Source organism: Camelus bactrianus, chromosome 1 (assembly GCF_048773025.1).
Source record: "Camelus bactrianus isolate YW-2024 breed Bactrian camel chromosome 1, ASM4877302v1, whole genome shotgun sequence".
NCBI classification, from domain to species: domain Eukaryota; kingdom Metazoa; phylum Chordata; class Mammalia; order Artiodactyla; family Camelidae; genus Camelus; species Camelus bactrianus.
Window position 1 is genome coordinate 21,686,572 of NC_133539.1, and position 15,466 is coordinate 21,702,037.

Sequence of the window (15,466 nt, forward strand, 5' to 3'; positions counted from 1 at the left end):
GGAGTCGAAGTCTTTGATGTTCAAATCATCATTTTCTACTTTTATGTCATCATAATAAGAGATAAAATAATTCCACTGATAGTTGAAGAATATAAGTACATTACAGGAGAAAAATGGTTTCAGCTTGCCAACAGATTAAGTAACTAAAGAAATAAGATGAAACTGACCAAAGGGAAACAGGTTGAATGTCAGGTGGAGGTTTTTAAATAGTTGGGTTGGAAATGGAGTCTCAGGATAAAGTCTTGTAGCAGGAGTTATTTAAAATGAGACGAGTCAGAGCAGTTCAGAGCCCACCAGAGGCAGCAGCGTAATGAGAACGGAGGAGAGGCCTTAATAATTCCTTCCTAACTCTCATACCGGTGATTTCATAATCTACCAGTCATTCCCCCTCAAGGGGCATTTCTCTTTCAGCCTGCTTTTTTATGTGTCAGAACATCCTGCCACTGAAATGGAAGAGAATTAAATTTCTCCCGCTGTTCCTCTTATCCATGCAGGGGTTTTTTTGTTTTGTTTTGTTTTGTTTTATTTTGTTTTGTTTTGTTTTGTTTTGTTCTTTGCCTTCACTTTAAATGACAGGAAAGTCTAAATGAAACAGATAAACTTTGAATTAACATTGCTTTAGGGAGGAACATCTAAGCCCTTTAACTTTCTGAGTCCTTCTAAAGAACTTTGTCCTGGTGGAGCACCAGCTCCTAAATCTCTATACAGTCAGTGCTGATTCTCCACACCACTTAGAAACAAAGGGAATTGAGACCATGCCACTGATACAGGTCTGCATCTTGGGATGCTCAGAAGTGGCCCCTTTGTTCAGAACATTCAGGGGATATGAGGTTAGTAACATGTGAAAACTTCAGAAACATAGGGGTCACAAAAGAGCTAGACAGCTCACAAGAAAGCATTTTTTGTTGGCCTTTCTCAAGGAAATCATGGTCATTTCTAGTACTTGGGGATTAGTGTTGTGTTGTAATAAGGATCATCAAAATCTGAAATCTTAGCTAGGTGTAAATTTGAGCTCTGCCATTTAGATGCCATTCCCTCATCTGGAAAGTGGGCTGATGATAATAGAACCTGAATTTAGAGGCATATTATGAACATTACATTATTATGTTATAAAAAAATGTAGAAAAATACCTAGTACATGAAAAATGCTATACAAATATTACATATAATAACTATTTTCTTTTCATGCCACAGATGTATTTAACAGACACAAACTGGCTGTGGTACTGTTCTAATTAGGAAGCTTGAAAAGAAAATACTTATACTGCTCAATTTTCAAAAGTACAGTAAATCTTTTAGATATCTGTATTTTATATTTAGCATGTAAACTTATTCTAAAACAAGTGTAACTTTAGCATTCCCAAAAATATTGTCCTTATTTCCTTATCTTTCCTGTGATGTAGAATTTTGGAAAATAACATTACTCTTCAATATTGACCGAATCTTACTGAATTTGCACTATTCTCCAATCCAAAACTTTCAATGTTTATCTACTAGATTCAGTTAATGTATATGCACCACAACTCACAAAGTGATTTATATCAGCTTATTTTCTTTTTGAGAGGGACCTTGAGTTTCCAGGAAGTTCTGCTACCTCTTTGGTTTCTGCTATCTCTTCATCACCATCAGCACGTGTCCGGCACTTTTTCTCTTCAACTGGAGCACTGGGTGGAGGGAGGTTAAGTTCAGTTCATGGAGAAACAAGCAGAAAAAAGGTATAGATGGAAGAGAATTTTCTAGTCATGTTGAAATGGAATGGGCTGCTTTGAAATGCAGTGATTTCTGCTGTATCTGACATATGTTAAATAGGGGTCAAGTGACCCCATAGGTAAAATGTCGTGGATGAAGTATAAGGACAGTTGGGTAGTTTGACTAAGTAAATTTTTCTCTACTCTTGAAATTCATAATTTTATGAGGAATTTCCTTCATCTTCTAATTTGTTAACTAAAGAATTTAGCTGATTCTACAAGTGTAAAAATTTAATATGTTATTTTACTTTATTACAAAATATGCAATTCTATATGCTATTTAGTATATTGTGGTTTTTCAATTTATTTATGCAAAATTCATAAGGTACGACAGTCCATCTAATGGTGTTGTATCTAAACAATGATACAAAGCTCATAGCATCATGATATCTTGTTCAGACTGAAAACCCAGAGTATATTACTTTTTAATGAGTAAATAATAGATTCAAAAATATTTCTAATTATAACTAATAGATTGTGAACATGGCCAAACAAAAGTAGGAACATAATATGTGTTTAATTTATGTAATTATAGTTAACTAGAAATATTTATGAATAAGCTAGCCATTTCAGTACTAATTTATGACATTCAGAAGTGTTTTAATTATTTCCTCTCCAACAATATTCTAAGCAACTCAAAAGGGACTTAGAGTTGAGCATTTAGATAGTAGATTCTGAAACATGTCCTCTGTATCTATACTACATTTTTATTGGATTGAATAATTGGCCCTAACCAACTCCATAGGTAAAAGAAGTACTCATGAAATATCACAGCATTATATAAAACATAAGTAGTGTGTTAATAATATAAAGTATTAAATATACATTTATTTCTACTTTATATCTTGTAATCTAAATCCAGTGAATGTGCATATGTTACATTTACTAAGATATTTGATGATGAGTTCATCTGAAATATTCACTAAGTTAAAGAAGTCATTTACAAAAGACCAGCTGTTGCATGATTTCATTTATATGAACCATCCAAAATAGGCAAGTCTATGGAGGTTTAAAGTAGATTAGTGGTTGCAAGAGGCTGGAAGAAAGGTGACAGGAATGAGGAATGACTGCAATTGGGCATGGGTTTCTTTTTGGAATTATGAAAATGTTCTAAAATTTTTTCTATTGAAAAAAAAAGAAAGGAGATTGATTTCAAACACACACTACATTTCAGCATTTCATAAAAATTACATTCTAATAAAATTAAATTTATCCAATATTTCTTTTGCTTTATATCATAATTTGTTCCATGATTTCTGTGTTCTGTCAAATACACGAGCTGCAAACTAAGAATTTAAAAAATTATTTGCCTAAGAAAATGTTCAAGATGTCTCACCCACAACTGCACTTCAGGTAACTCAAATCATTGGTTGGAATAATGAATTCCAGATCAAAAAGCACTTTATGTAGTGGCTTGAGCCATTTAGAAAGCTATTATGTGAATTAGCATGCTTCCTGCTCCTTTGTAATTTGACTAGTTATCATTCAAAGGAATTGGAAGAGAAGACCATTATAAAATCAGTTAACTTCTTGTTTAGAGAAACACAGTAGACACAATGGAATGAAAAACTGACCATCTTTGAAACACTTAACTTTGCCTACAAATTTGTATTTAAGTCTTTGCCTATATCATGAGTTAGTCCACCAGCACATCTAAATACCTTCATGGACTGGTTGTCTCTAAACAGGTTAATTAATCAAAACATTAATAAATTGGAATTAAAGTAGTACTTGGACATAATAATATGATGCAACAGTCATGTGGACTCATAATAAGTCAGAGCCTGATACATCCTTAGTGGTGCTCCAGTTCAAGGCTCTTGTTTTACAAACTAGGAGGTCCAGTGTTGAGAAGTGATATTCTTAAATAACAATTTATTATGGAAGTTGCCTTCTGGATTCCAGTCTAGCATTCTCTCCACTCTACCTGAATATGTGTCCTTACACTTTCATCTTAAAGTTGTTCTTTACTGCTTATGAATGATACAGCTCACACAACGAAACTGCTAATATTTAAGTGAAGTAAAAATGTTTTTGCTGTTTTTACAGGATTTTACATTTCTACCCCAACTGGACCAGGAGGGAGACAAGAAAGAGTGGGACTTTTAAGTCTCCCTTTAGACCCCACTTTGGAGCCAGTCTGCCTTAGTTTCTGGTATGTTATTGACCCATATGAAGTAATGTTTTATTTAATGAGTAACATAGATTTTCTTATGTTGCCAGGTTCAAATTTTAATAAGATGTTATCCCAGGTTGTCCCATTACTTTTCCTATTGATAGAGTAGCAAAATGCTGGGGGAGTCTCTCTCTTTCTCTAGCAACTCCCTCACCAGAGGGGAAAAGGAATATTTCAAAGACAATAAAGTATTTAGAAGAACTCTAAAATACTCATATTCTTGTAGGAATCATTCATTTTTGCTTGTTTCCAAACTAGGTATTATATGTATGGTGAAAATGTCTATAAATTAAACGTTAACGTCAGCAGTGACCAAAACATGGAGAAGACAATTTTCCAAAAGGAAGGAAATTATGGAGAAAATTGGAACTACGCACAAGTAACATTAAATGAAACAGTGGAATTTAAGGTTGGCAAAATACTTTATAACTTCTAATCATGTATTTGTATTACGAAAAAGTTTATGGTAATACGGTGAAAAAAACTAATTTTATGGTTAAAGTTTATGGTTAAAGTTTATGGTAATACGGTGAAAAAACTAATTCAGTTTCTGAACGTAGCCAAGGCACTTTCTCTACTTTCCTAATCTTCCTCCTTTCTAAAAAAAACTCTTTAAGTGCCTCTATTTTCACTTATTCATTGACTTATTAAAAAGCACTTATTGAGGAACAAATTACTGCATGAAGTACTACTTATAATGAGCCATAAAATTTATAAAAACCTTAAAGGATATTTCAGCTTTCTTCAGCAACTTTTTAGCACAGATCAACCATACATGTCTCCTGCCTGACTAGATCTTCCAACTTTTCACAAACAGCACCTATATCAGCCCTGCACTTTTCTAGGGAATCATCTTTGCCTGTTAGAACATCCTTACTCACCGATATCCCTCCACCCTGCCCCACTCTGACTTAATTGCCATATATTTGCTGTAGCAAGAAATTCTGTGATCTGTATCGTTGGGAAGTCTCTCATCATTTATTTCACATTAGGGTGAATTAATTTTTCACATAACAACTTAATGTGTTCTCTTCCTAAGGGTGTTTGCAATTAGAATATAGGATAATCTAGGCTAATAGTTTGACTAAATGAACAATGCTTTAATTGGATAATTTCAGACAAGAGAGTATAACTTTCAGAAGATGTATATCTGGAAAGACATTGTCATCAGTGAAGCCCGAGTGCTTTCCTGTGGCTTGATAAAAAGCAGACAATAATCAATGACCCTCAACTCTAGTCCTCTCATCTTTCTTTTTCCTTCTTTTCCTTTTTCTTCTTTCTTCTGTTCCTATATTTCTTCTGTGAAGTTGTCTGCTCCATCTTTGTTGGTTTTTTGATCACTCCAGAAAGGGTAAAGGAAAATGGAACACCAAGGTAATAATAAGATGGCAGCAGCAGGGAAATAAGTATTGCAGTGACCAAATCTGGCTCAACTCACCAAGAATTTTTTAAAGGTAATAAAACTGCATCCACATTTTCAAAATGAGCTCATCACGCAGTGTGAGAGTGCCAAGTTCTACAAATATTTGCACCTAGGCTTTGTCACTTTGTTGTGAAATCTTGAGCAAGTTCCTTAGTGTCTTTGAGATTCAGCTTGTGCATATGTGAAAGGGGGAGAAAAGGAGAAGATACTTCCTATTTGGAAAAGTATCTGTCATGAAGTAGGTGCAATGAATGAACAAATGAGTGAACAGATAACTGTACATCAGCGTTGGAAAAATTAAATGAGATAATGTATGCAACGTGCCTCACATGACAATTAACATATGACAGGAATTCAGCTTATGTCTTTCCTTTCCTAAACAGGAGAGGATCCAGGAAAATCCAGCTAAAAATACCCACTGTCCTTAAAAACCTAATATGTTTCATCTGCACTGGACCTTTCTCCCAAGCCTGTGTCTGTGTCCTCTGAGCATCACCCTCACCAGCTTCCTGGGTGAACTCTGATCCATGCCAGCTAGCCCTGGGTAGCTGTATCATACTTATATTTTCTCTTATTTCCTTCTTCTCTCATCTAAATTATCTAATCAGTGTGTATTCTCTTCAGGGTTTGTGTGCTCTAAGAAAGCAAACAGCTACCTGGATTTTTAATATTGGTGGGGGAAGAACCTAAAAGAAGAATGCTCTCCCCTGACAGATGATGTGTGTATATATGGTGGGGTGCAGTGGAGTATGACAATATCACAAGAGAAAGACAGAGATAGAGACAGAGAGAAACTGACAATGTTGCCTAACAAAGAAAAAAAAACACTAGAGAAAATTCAGACTTGTATTATGAGCACTTGTATTATAATTAGGGAGTTGGGCTCAGCTGAAGGACCTTAAAAAACGTGATTCATCAATATTTCTCTATGCGATGACTAGTCCACATTTATTTGGACATGGCAATATTGATTCTCCAGAGGACACAGACACAAAAAATCAACGCAGAGAAGATTAAGGTGGAATCATTTTATGAAATGATTGTATGCCTCTCTGAATTACAGGTTGTTTTTAATGCATTTAAAAATGCATACCTGAGTGATATAGCATTGGATGATATTAGCCTAACATATGGGATTTGCAATGTGAGTCTTTATCCAGAACCAACCTTGGTCCCAACTCCTCCACCAGAACTTCCTAGTAAGTAACCTTAACATGTGTTTTCCATAATTCAGTTATTAATATTTTTAAGCCAATCTCTTTCTGGCTTATTTTTTATTATCTTGCCCTAGTATTATTTTGTCACTGAAAATCAAAAACTTTAAAATATATGTAAAATGGAAACTAGTAAAATATTACATGTTATATATAAATTCACAGTGAAATCACTTTGTTATGCTCATATTGTTGATAATTTTAGTATATTTCCATTTTTGAAAATAATTAAGGTGCTGATTGCCATTTCATTTTCAATTTAATACAAACTAATACTTTATTCGCCATGTAGCATGGCCTGTAATCTTTTGGGAAGAAGCCTTAAGATTCTCATAGCCTTCTTAAAGAGTGATGTTAAGATCTCAAGAAGAGTTTGGTTAAGCCTGAAACCCACCAAGCTTATTTCCAGAATAATTTAATAATAATGATTGTGCCTGGAATTTGAATACATAGATCACACAAAAGATTTGTGTCCTAAAATGGTGCCTTTGTAAGACCTTGCAATAGCAGTGAGCAGGATTTCCCATGTCCTCTGGGACCTTTTTTTTTATCTCAAACGAACAAAATGGAGCTTGTGTTTACCTGTGTTCTAAACTCAAAGTGGGATCGTGACATCTCAGAAGCAAAAGATATATTACCAACCATCTTATGTCAACAGAGAAATCACTTCATACCACCTTCAGATTCAGACTATGGGATTTGAGCAAAAACAAACAAACATATAAACTATATATGTGTGTCTGTGTATTGATATATGATATCAAACATCTATTACCTATTGTCCCTCTATTGGGATGTTTTCAGTACATTGTAGCTTTGATGCAAAAGCATCCCTTTTGTCTTTGGATAATGCTGGTTGGAAGCTCATCTAGCTCTACAGCTTTGCTTGCATTGAATCTCATAGATGTTTTAATTCTGTCATGAAACACAGCACGTTTTCCACTTCCCCTTTTGTGCCAAACACCCTTGAAAGTCTGCCCATATTCACATCAGCAAATCAGCTGGTAACCTATCCAGATTTGATTTTACTTCCAAAATTATATATTTTTCTTGCTTCTAATCTTTAAGTTAAAAAAACAAACCTGACTTTTCAGATGCATGTCTTTAACAACTCAGAAGTTTTAAAGACAAATGACTAGTATTTGGGCGTGTCAAACAAATGGGCAGCCATTAAGATGAGGAGAGACATCACACTATCATACTTGTTCCATGATGAGCAGTTACATCCCACCGAAAGGCTGGTTTACATTTACCATTGTGTGTATTAACATGTTTAGATACGTGTATGGGTTATACGTAAACTCCTCAATATTTCGAACATCCATTCACACTTTATAGATGTCTACTACATGCAGAGCACTGCACAAGAAATGTAAGCTTAGCAATAACCACTGCTAGATGAAAAATACATAATCTATATCATATAAATTTACAAATTAATCAATATTAAAAACAACATATAACTATATGCCCCTAAATATTATAAATGAGAAGATTAAGTGATAGAGGACTTTGGAGAAGAGAGTATAGAGTGGAGAAATCTTTAAGGAAGCAGTAAGATTGAGAGACAGAATGAAACTCATAAAACTGAAACAAAAGCAGGACAGTAGCATGCATTCCCACATAATAATATTGGCCACGAAATTGTTGCAAGAATTTTTCTTGACATCAAACTCAATCTAATTCATCTTTGCTTCACCAGTGTCTGACTGGCTCTATCACATAAATAGATCATCAATAAATACTATTAGGTGTGAACTAAGTCTCTCTCTCTCTTTCTCTCTCCTTTTATTTTGGCTGTATGTTTCTTTCAGTGACACAAACATTTTTGCCAAACAAAATTTTGATACCAGAATCAAAGCTTGGAAATGATGGTGAGGTTACGGATGTAGAGAATACCAACATGAATGCAATAATTTGGGCTTCACGGCATTGTTTAAGAAAAAATTGTCTCCATTTTCTGTAGGTGTCCCACATTGTTTCTGTCTATTATATAAAACATTTCCATGCAAAAAAATTATAATCTTTAAAATCACTGCTGGTCTGATAAATAATTGCTATGGATACCAGACAGTTGCAACATCTTGCTATTTCGATATTGCAGTCATTTAATAAAACAGATTGTCTTCATAATCCTTTCTGCCGGTATGTTCCTCTATTCACCAATCAATAAGTGGTCAAGAAGAAAAAAATTTTAGGTGAAAGTAACATAGTTTCATAGGATCAATATTTTAAAAGTAGCAAAACCTCATCATTATATGAAATAGAAAATTCGAGGCAACTTTTGGGCATAAAATCATACATATGTAAATAAAACTATAAATATGATTCTCTATATTAAAACTTTATCTAACCCACACAGTCCTCATATCTATTCCAATCGGAAAGAGAAAAGGTAATACCTCGAGGTCAAGGAAGCATGATATCCCTGCATATTTTCACAATAGGGAAATTGTAACGGTAGAATAACCATCTGATTTTAAAATATAAACTTTCAGATTTGCCCAGAGAATATTTGTTCCAGTTTCCAACTGGTTCACTTCAGGGCAATATTTAGCACAGCAGAAAATGTTAATTACCATCAAATGCATTCTGAACAATTTCATTCTAATGCCATTTGCAACTGGTTCAGTGAAATTCTTATTTGAGCAGAGCTTTTCTAGTTCCAGATCACTGACTTGTTTAAGCAGAAACAAAGGGAAACTATGGCTGACTGGCTAATAGCCTTGTCTTTGGCTCTTAAAGAGCATTTAAAGAAGAAAATAACCTCAGTCAAGTAACTAACTAGCAAAGGCCAGTTTTTTCTGTTGCTCCAGGTAGTGCCTCGTTTGGGGAAAGGTAAATTCAGTTTCCATAACCTTAGGGAGTCTTCCATTTTGTGATGTTAATCTGCTGCTGCACCAGCTCTATGATTTTTGCCTTGTGACATTAGCACAAATAATTTAAATGTTGGGCTTGTATTGAGCCTACTTTAAAAAAGTTAACATTCCATTGCACAAATATAATGCCAATTTGCAACACAGTTGGGATGATTCATGGCAAGTTCGCACTGGGTAATAGTACTAGATATATACAAAAAGAAATCCACATTTCAGCCCCTGACTTACTTCCAGACTGTTAAAACTAATTAAGGCAGAAAAAGGACAAGCTAGTTTTAGCTATTGTAGTAGTCACTCTATTTCTACATTTCGCTCAATTCTGCCATCATTAGGCCATTTTCCATTTCTAAAGACAAAATAAAAGTTTATGTGAAGTTTCATAGGCTTGATATTATACTTAGAGTGAAATAATTTTTAATTTTGGTTATTCCTGTAAAAAATAAATCAGTACCTATTTAATTCCCTTGTAATTGATGACCACGTTCAAGTCGAGCTGCTGGTCTTTTATACTATTAGTATGACTTGATATTCAAGCCCTCAGCAAATCCCACATCAACTGCACTCATACATTCCTAACTCAGTGTGTTTTGGGCTCTTCTGTTTTCATCTTCTTACCTTCAAAACGAATAGCTTATTTATTAGAGTTATTATTGGCTAGATTGCTATTAACGACAAATAAAATTTAAACCACAAGGAATAAAATTTGAACTACATTGCCACAAATTGTAATAAAAAAAATTTTATCATGGCTGATCACCATAACCTGTTCACAGAAATATAAATTTTGACAAACTGAACCCCAGATTTTCTTTTCATTTTACAACCTCAGCTTTTAAAATGTTGTCTGTAATACTGTAGGGCTTGTTATCTGTTACTCTGATAATAAAAAATAATTGCTGATTTGGAAAATCAGCCACTTTTAACATATTCAAACATCAATGTGAGATATTTTAACTTAAAATTTACTTATTATTTCCCTCGCATAAGAGTACCCATCAGCAACTTACTTTTATCATCCTTATTTCATGTTACAAATATCGTGTAAATTAATTTGAACCCTCCTACTGCAAGTGAAAGCTGGCCTCCCCTTCCTTCCACCCTACAGTGTAAGCCTCCACATTGACACATATCTCATTATGCCAGAGCGTGGATTAAAAATGACATGCCTCACGAAAAATATCTATCCTGGACAACCAGTTTACAAGATGCTGCACATTATTTACATATTGCATGTAGTGGAAATCCCTATTGGCATAGTAAGAAATTAATCAGAATACAAATCTTTGAGAGAACAGTGCCAAGAAAAAGAAAAATGGAAGAATTTAACAACCGTGAATGTGCAGAGTTCCCTGTACCACGCAGGCTATTTAACTCTTGATCTCTGGGTGAAGATGATTTACTAAATGACACAGCATGACTGTGATCTCCAGAATTTCATGAGTTTTGGGCTCTTCTGTTGAGAAGCACATGCTGCATGTCCATTATAGCAGCACCACCATGAAAATAAATTGTGTCGTCATGTTTAGAATGTCTGAAAGAGCTTTTGCCAGTCCCTTACAATCATCTACATACAGAGAGTAACTGATATAGCTTATAAAGCCAAGGATCAGAGCTATCTTACTGATCAGTTATTTGATATAAAATTATGTTTGCAATGTATTTCAAAAATTATTTAAGTATTTTATTATTTTTAAAAGTATTTTAAAGCGATGGATTTTCCAAGGTTTCTATTCAGTGGAGAAATGCTAAGTCAACTTCATACCTTGACATACTTAACAGTCACACTTGACAACATTTTAGCTCTGGCTGTGTGTTTATTCAAGTCTCACCTACTCGTCTACAAATGAGTACTGTCAAGTACTGTAAGGTACTGCCCAAGTGTTCAGAGAGGTGAACATTCAGTACCTTCTCCAAGTTGGTTACTATTTACTGTATTAGGAGTATATGATTTTGACATTTTCCTGTTCCTTGAAGAGAAAATGAGAATGCTTAAACAACAACACCCCCCAGCCCCCACCGCATCAATGGCCACGCTGGCCGTGACTCAATCTATGAACTAGAAAGAGCTGGTGTTCCTCAGTCTTTAATCTGCAGTTTTATGTTTGTCCCTGCAGCTACACTTTCCCTTCTCCATTATTTCCCTTGAGAAGACAAGGAAGCATTGCATGGCACCTAGAATTGCTAAAATTACATGCATTGTGTACACGGGAGTTGAGGGATTATAGTGAATCTTTTTTCAGAAGTCTTTGCAAGACAGTGAGTCACACGATCAAGGAGAGGATTAGCTCAGAAGCACAGCTGCTGTGGGAGCACGTAGTCTCCTCAGACTTTCCCTCACCCCTTCCAGAAGATGCACTTGCCCTTGTTGTGCATCATTACTCTTTCTTTGGTTCCAGTGCCTTCTTCAGCACCCTGTGTTCACTGCTTTCTTCCTTCCAGACCTACCCATTGTTGACCTTACTTGTTAGTGCTCTCATCTGTGTTCCCTTCTGTCCTCCTCTTTGTCATGTACCCAAGTAAACATCACATACCCACCAAGTGCCACTTACTGAGACTCAGTCTAAACCCTGCCTATGGCTTGGACCACATGGTTGAAATAATTTCATTTGATCAACCAGTAAGAGACAGTAACGTACTGTGAGATGAGCTTGAGGTTAACTGAGTTGAAGTCTTGACTTTATACTGTTTATATGCACAGCATTAGCAAGTAACGGAATACCTCCAATGCCCAGATTGTCCATTTAAAATTGAAATAGTAATAATAATTACCTAATTCACAAGGATGCATTGGAAACCAGTACTGAGTATGCCAGGTAATGTGTAGGCACTTTTCATAAATTATGTCTGATTTTTACAATGACCCTGAAAATCTCTAATATATATACATATATCTTTTATATACAAGCAAATCCAGTCTCAAAAAGACAAATAACTAACTCAGAGCAACAATTTTAATCCACCAGCTTCAACACATCTTTCTTTTATACACCATCTTCTCTCCCCAGATGAGACAATGTGCATGGAAACTTTGCAAACAATAAGGTTTTGTAAGAGGTCTTATTATTCTTGCTAAGCTCATCTGGCTTGGGACAAGCCTGGCCCAGGAGGGCATATAAGGCAGACCAAGGCTTGTCACCTTGCAAACAGGATGTGTTGGCAATGATACTACTCTGAGCCACAGCAACTGCCTCTCTCTGTCCCACTGTGCATATCATAACACCCAAATCTAAGAGGATTATTACATACAAGTTTGGAAGATGCACATGGGTTGAAGGGATCTATATAAATGAGGCAAGTAACATGTAAAAGAGGGATCAAAGAAGAGGATATGACTGAACTCACTGCCATAAATGTAGAGACATTTAATTTTCCCTCCTGTAATCTGATTTCTATTCCTGAGTGTAAATAATTCTTCTATCATCTGTCTTTAATGATTGGGAAAATATATACTTATGTCGGTTTTCTATATTCTTCTAATTAGGTTACTTTTATTCTTTTCATTTTAAATGTAACATGGTAATAAAAAATAAGATAAAATTAGGATACTTAAAGTAGTTGATGAATTTTTACAGTACTTTAGAATTTTCTGTTAATAAGTCAGATAAATATAAACTCCAGAACTTCATAAATTCAACCTACCCATTTGAAAAATCAAACTATTAACTGAAAGATCTGTGCTCTGTTTTTCTAATAAATCAGCATTAAGTTCAGTCCCAACTTGACTCCTGGACAGTCTAGGGCAATTATTTAGCAAGTAGAGATTTTGTTTGTCTCCCTTTCTTGATGGCCAAATGCCACAGTACAATATTCAGGATGGTGAAGCTTCCTCTCTACTGAAAGAAAAAGGTAGAAAAAAAAAAGAAAAGAAAGTAGAAAAACAAGAAATATCATGATTAGTGATTTATTAGCCCTTCTGATAAGAGATTGGCAGATACAAAATTCATTCTACTATGAAGATTCATTTTTTTATCTGCAGCAGAGGGTTGATACCTTATCGCATGAAGTCTATTTACAAAGGATGCTCATCCAAATTGTTTCCTTGCCCAAATAATTTTGGGAAATACTGAACAGTGCTATTCCTTCTTGGAGAATCACAAAGAACATAAGAATATTTCAGATTTTGAGGAGTTCTTCAGTAAGGAGATTTATTTACCTATATTTTCCCCCTTATTTAAGAGGCATGATTTTCCCTGACACACATTCTAAAATGTGTCTGTCAAAACGAATATTCCAAGATATATAAGTGGAAATTTGCTGGCATATAGTATTATGTCTCTGAAATTAACCTTATGTTACTAATGGTTTTTCTCTGCTTTATTTTTTAGCGGACTGTGGAGGACCTTTTGAACTGTGGGAGCCCAATACAACATTCACTTCGATGAACTTCCCAAACAACTACCCTAACCAGGCTTCCTGTGAGTCATTTCTTTTTCAGGCCATGAGAAAAAAAAAAATGTCTATATCAAAGTTAGATTCTCCTCTTGATACAGCACAGTAGATTATAAATTTGCCATTTCTGTATACAACTACCACATCTATGAGATTGCTTAATATAGTGATGACAAGAGTAACCGTAATTAATTGCTACCTTTTTCAGCATTTATTTTATGCCAGTCACTGCGCTTGTGCTTAATATACCTTATTTCAGTCAGTTCTCACAATCATTCTTTAAAACAGGTGATATTATCATAATCCTCCAATTTAAAAGTTGCAGAAAAACAGTAAGCAAAAGAGCCAGCCTTACTCCAGATACCACACTCCTTGATTATGCATCTAATGCCTGTAGTGAATAAAACAAGTTTGCAGTTCCATAAAATAAAGTCAGTGTAAAGTATAAAAAGCCAATGGAGACAGCCACGCCTTTTGTAAATAAAGACCAAAGTTAGTAAAACAGACAGCTAGATAATGTGATTAGATTTCCAGTATAAAAGATGAACTAACGAGACTCACTGAAAATTTCTAAGACTAGAGAGACGACCAGACTAGTATGCTAAAAGTATACAAAGCTTATCTCTAGGTCACAGTTCTAAATACAAAAGCTCGTTAGAGCTGCATAGGGATTGCTTGCGTTAAAGATGCTGATTCCCCAGCTCATCCCACAAAGATTCCACTCCAGTAGTTCTAGGAAACAGACATGTTCTTCTGCCTTCTATGGCTACACCGCCAATCTAAATAGAAAATTCTACCAGTAGAAAAAAAGGTCTCAGTGGCAGTGAAAAATGTGTTCTTAGAAAATTTCAACTTCTCTTCCTTTAAATGATCCAGAGATAAGGGTCACTTCCATAGGAGAACAGGATCACTATGATGAAGAGATATTGGACTCAAAAAAATGAACAGCCATTAATCTAATTTGACTTATATGGGGAACTAGAGATTATCATCTCTACTTCACATTGAAAATCTCTTTCAAGTATGTCATTTGTACAAAATAATGATCTAAAAATATCCAAAAATTAGTGGAACACTGAAAAAACAGTTTGGAGAAATGTATTAAATTTATTTTTTTATTCAACAAATATTTATTGATTACTTTGTTAGGCATTAAGGTAAGCAAAGAAGAAACAAACATAATGCAGTCTAGATAAAGACTCAGATAAGTTGTCAGGCATTACAAAATGTCTAACGTACTGTTAAAATAAGGGCAAAAACGGGAGGCTGTGGAGGGACATGGAAGGTTCTCAGCCTACAAAAGTTTACAGGTAGATGACCTTGATTTATTCCTGAATCTCCAAGCAGAATTAATTAATGATAACAAATGAGAAAATTGAGGTGTGAAGGTATTTCACACCATGTTAAGCAGTTTGGATTTTATTCTGTGAGCACTGAGGAGACTTTAAATGGTTTACAGGAAAATAGTGATACAATCAAGTTTCCTTTTTAGATGGAGCCATCTGGCTGTGAGATCAGAGAGATGGTGAGGGAGGAGAGCCACCCGCATCACCAGTTAGGAAATGAAAATAACAGTGGCTTGAACTCAGAGGGTGGCAGTGGAGACTGAGAAGGGAGTGGGAATCCAAGGATTTAGG

At 35.0% G+C, this 15,466-nt stretch overlaps 1 protein-coding gene across 1 annotated transcript in view; it reads left to right on the top strand.

The window, feature by feature from the left end:
- Positions 1-15,466, top strand: part of TMPRSS15 (transmembrane serine protease 15) — a 107,090-nt gene that overhangs the window by 41,136 nt on the left and 50,488 nt on the right. The window contains exons 12-15 of the mRNA XM_010960134.3: positions 3,798-3,903; positions 4,183-4,333; positions 6,411-6,546; positions 13,766-13,855. Coding sequence (XP_010958436.1) covers positions 3,798-3,903; positions 4,183-4,333; positions 6,411-6,546; positions 13,766-13,855 — 483 coding nt within the window. The remainder of the gene's footprint in view (positions 1-3,797; positions 3,904-4,182; positions 4,334-6,410; positions 6,547-13,765; positions 13,856-15,466) is intronic.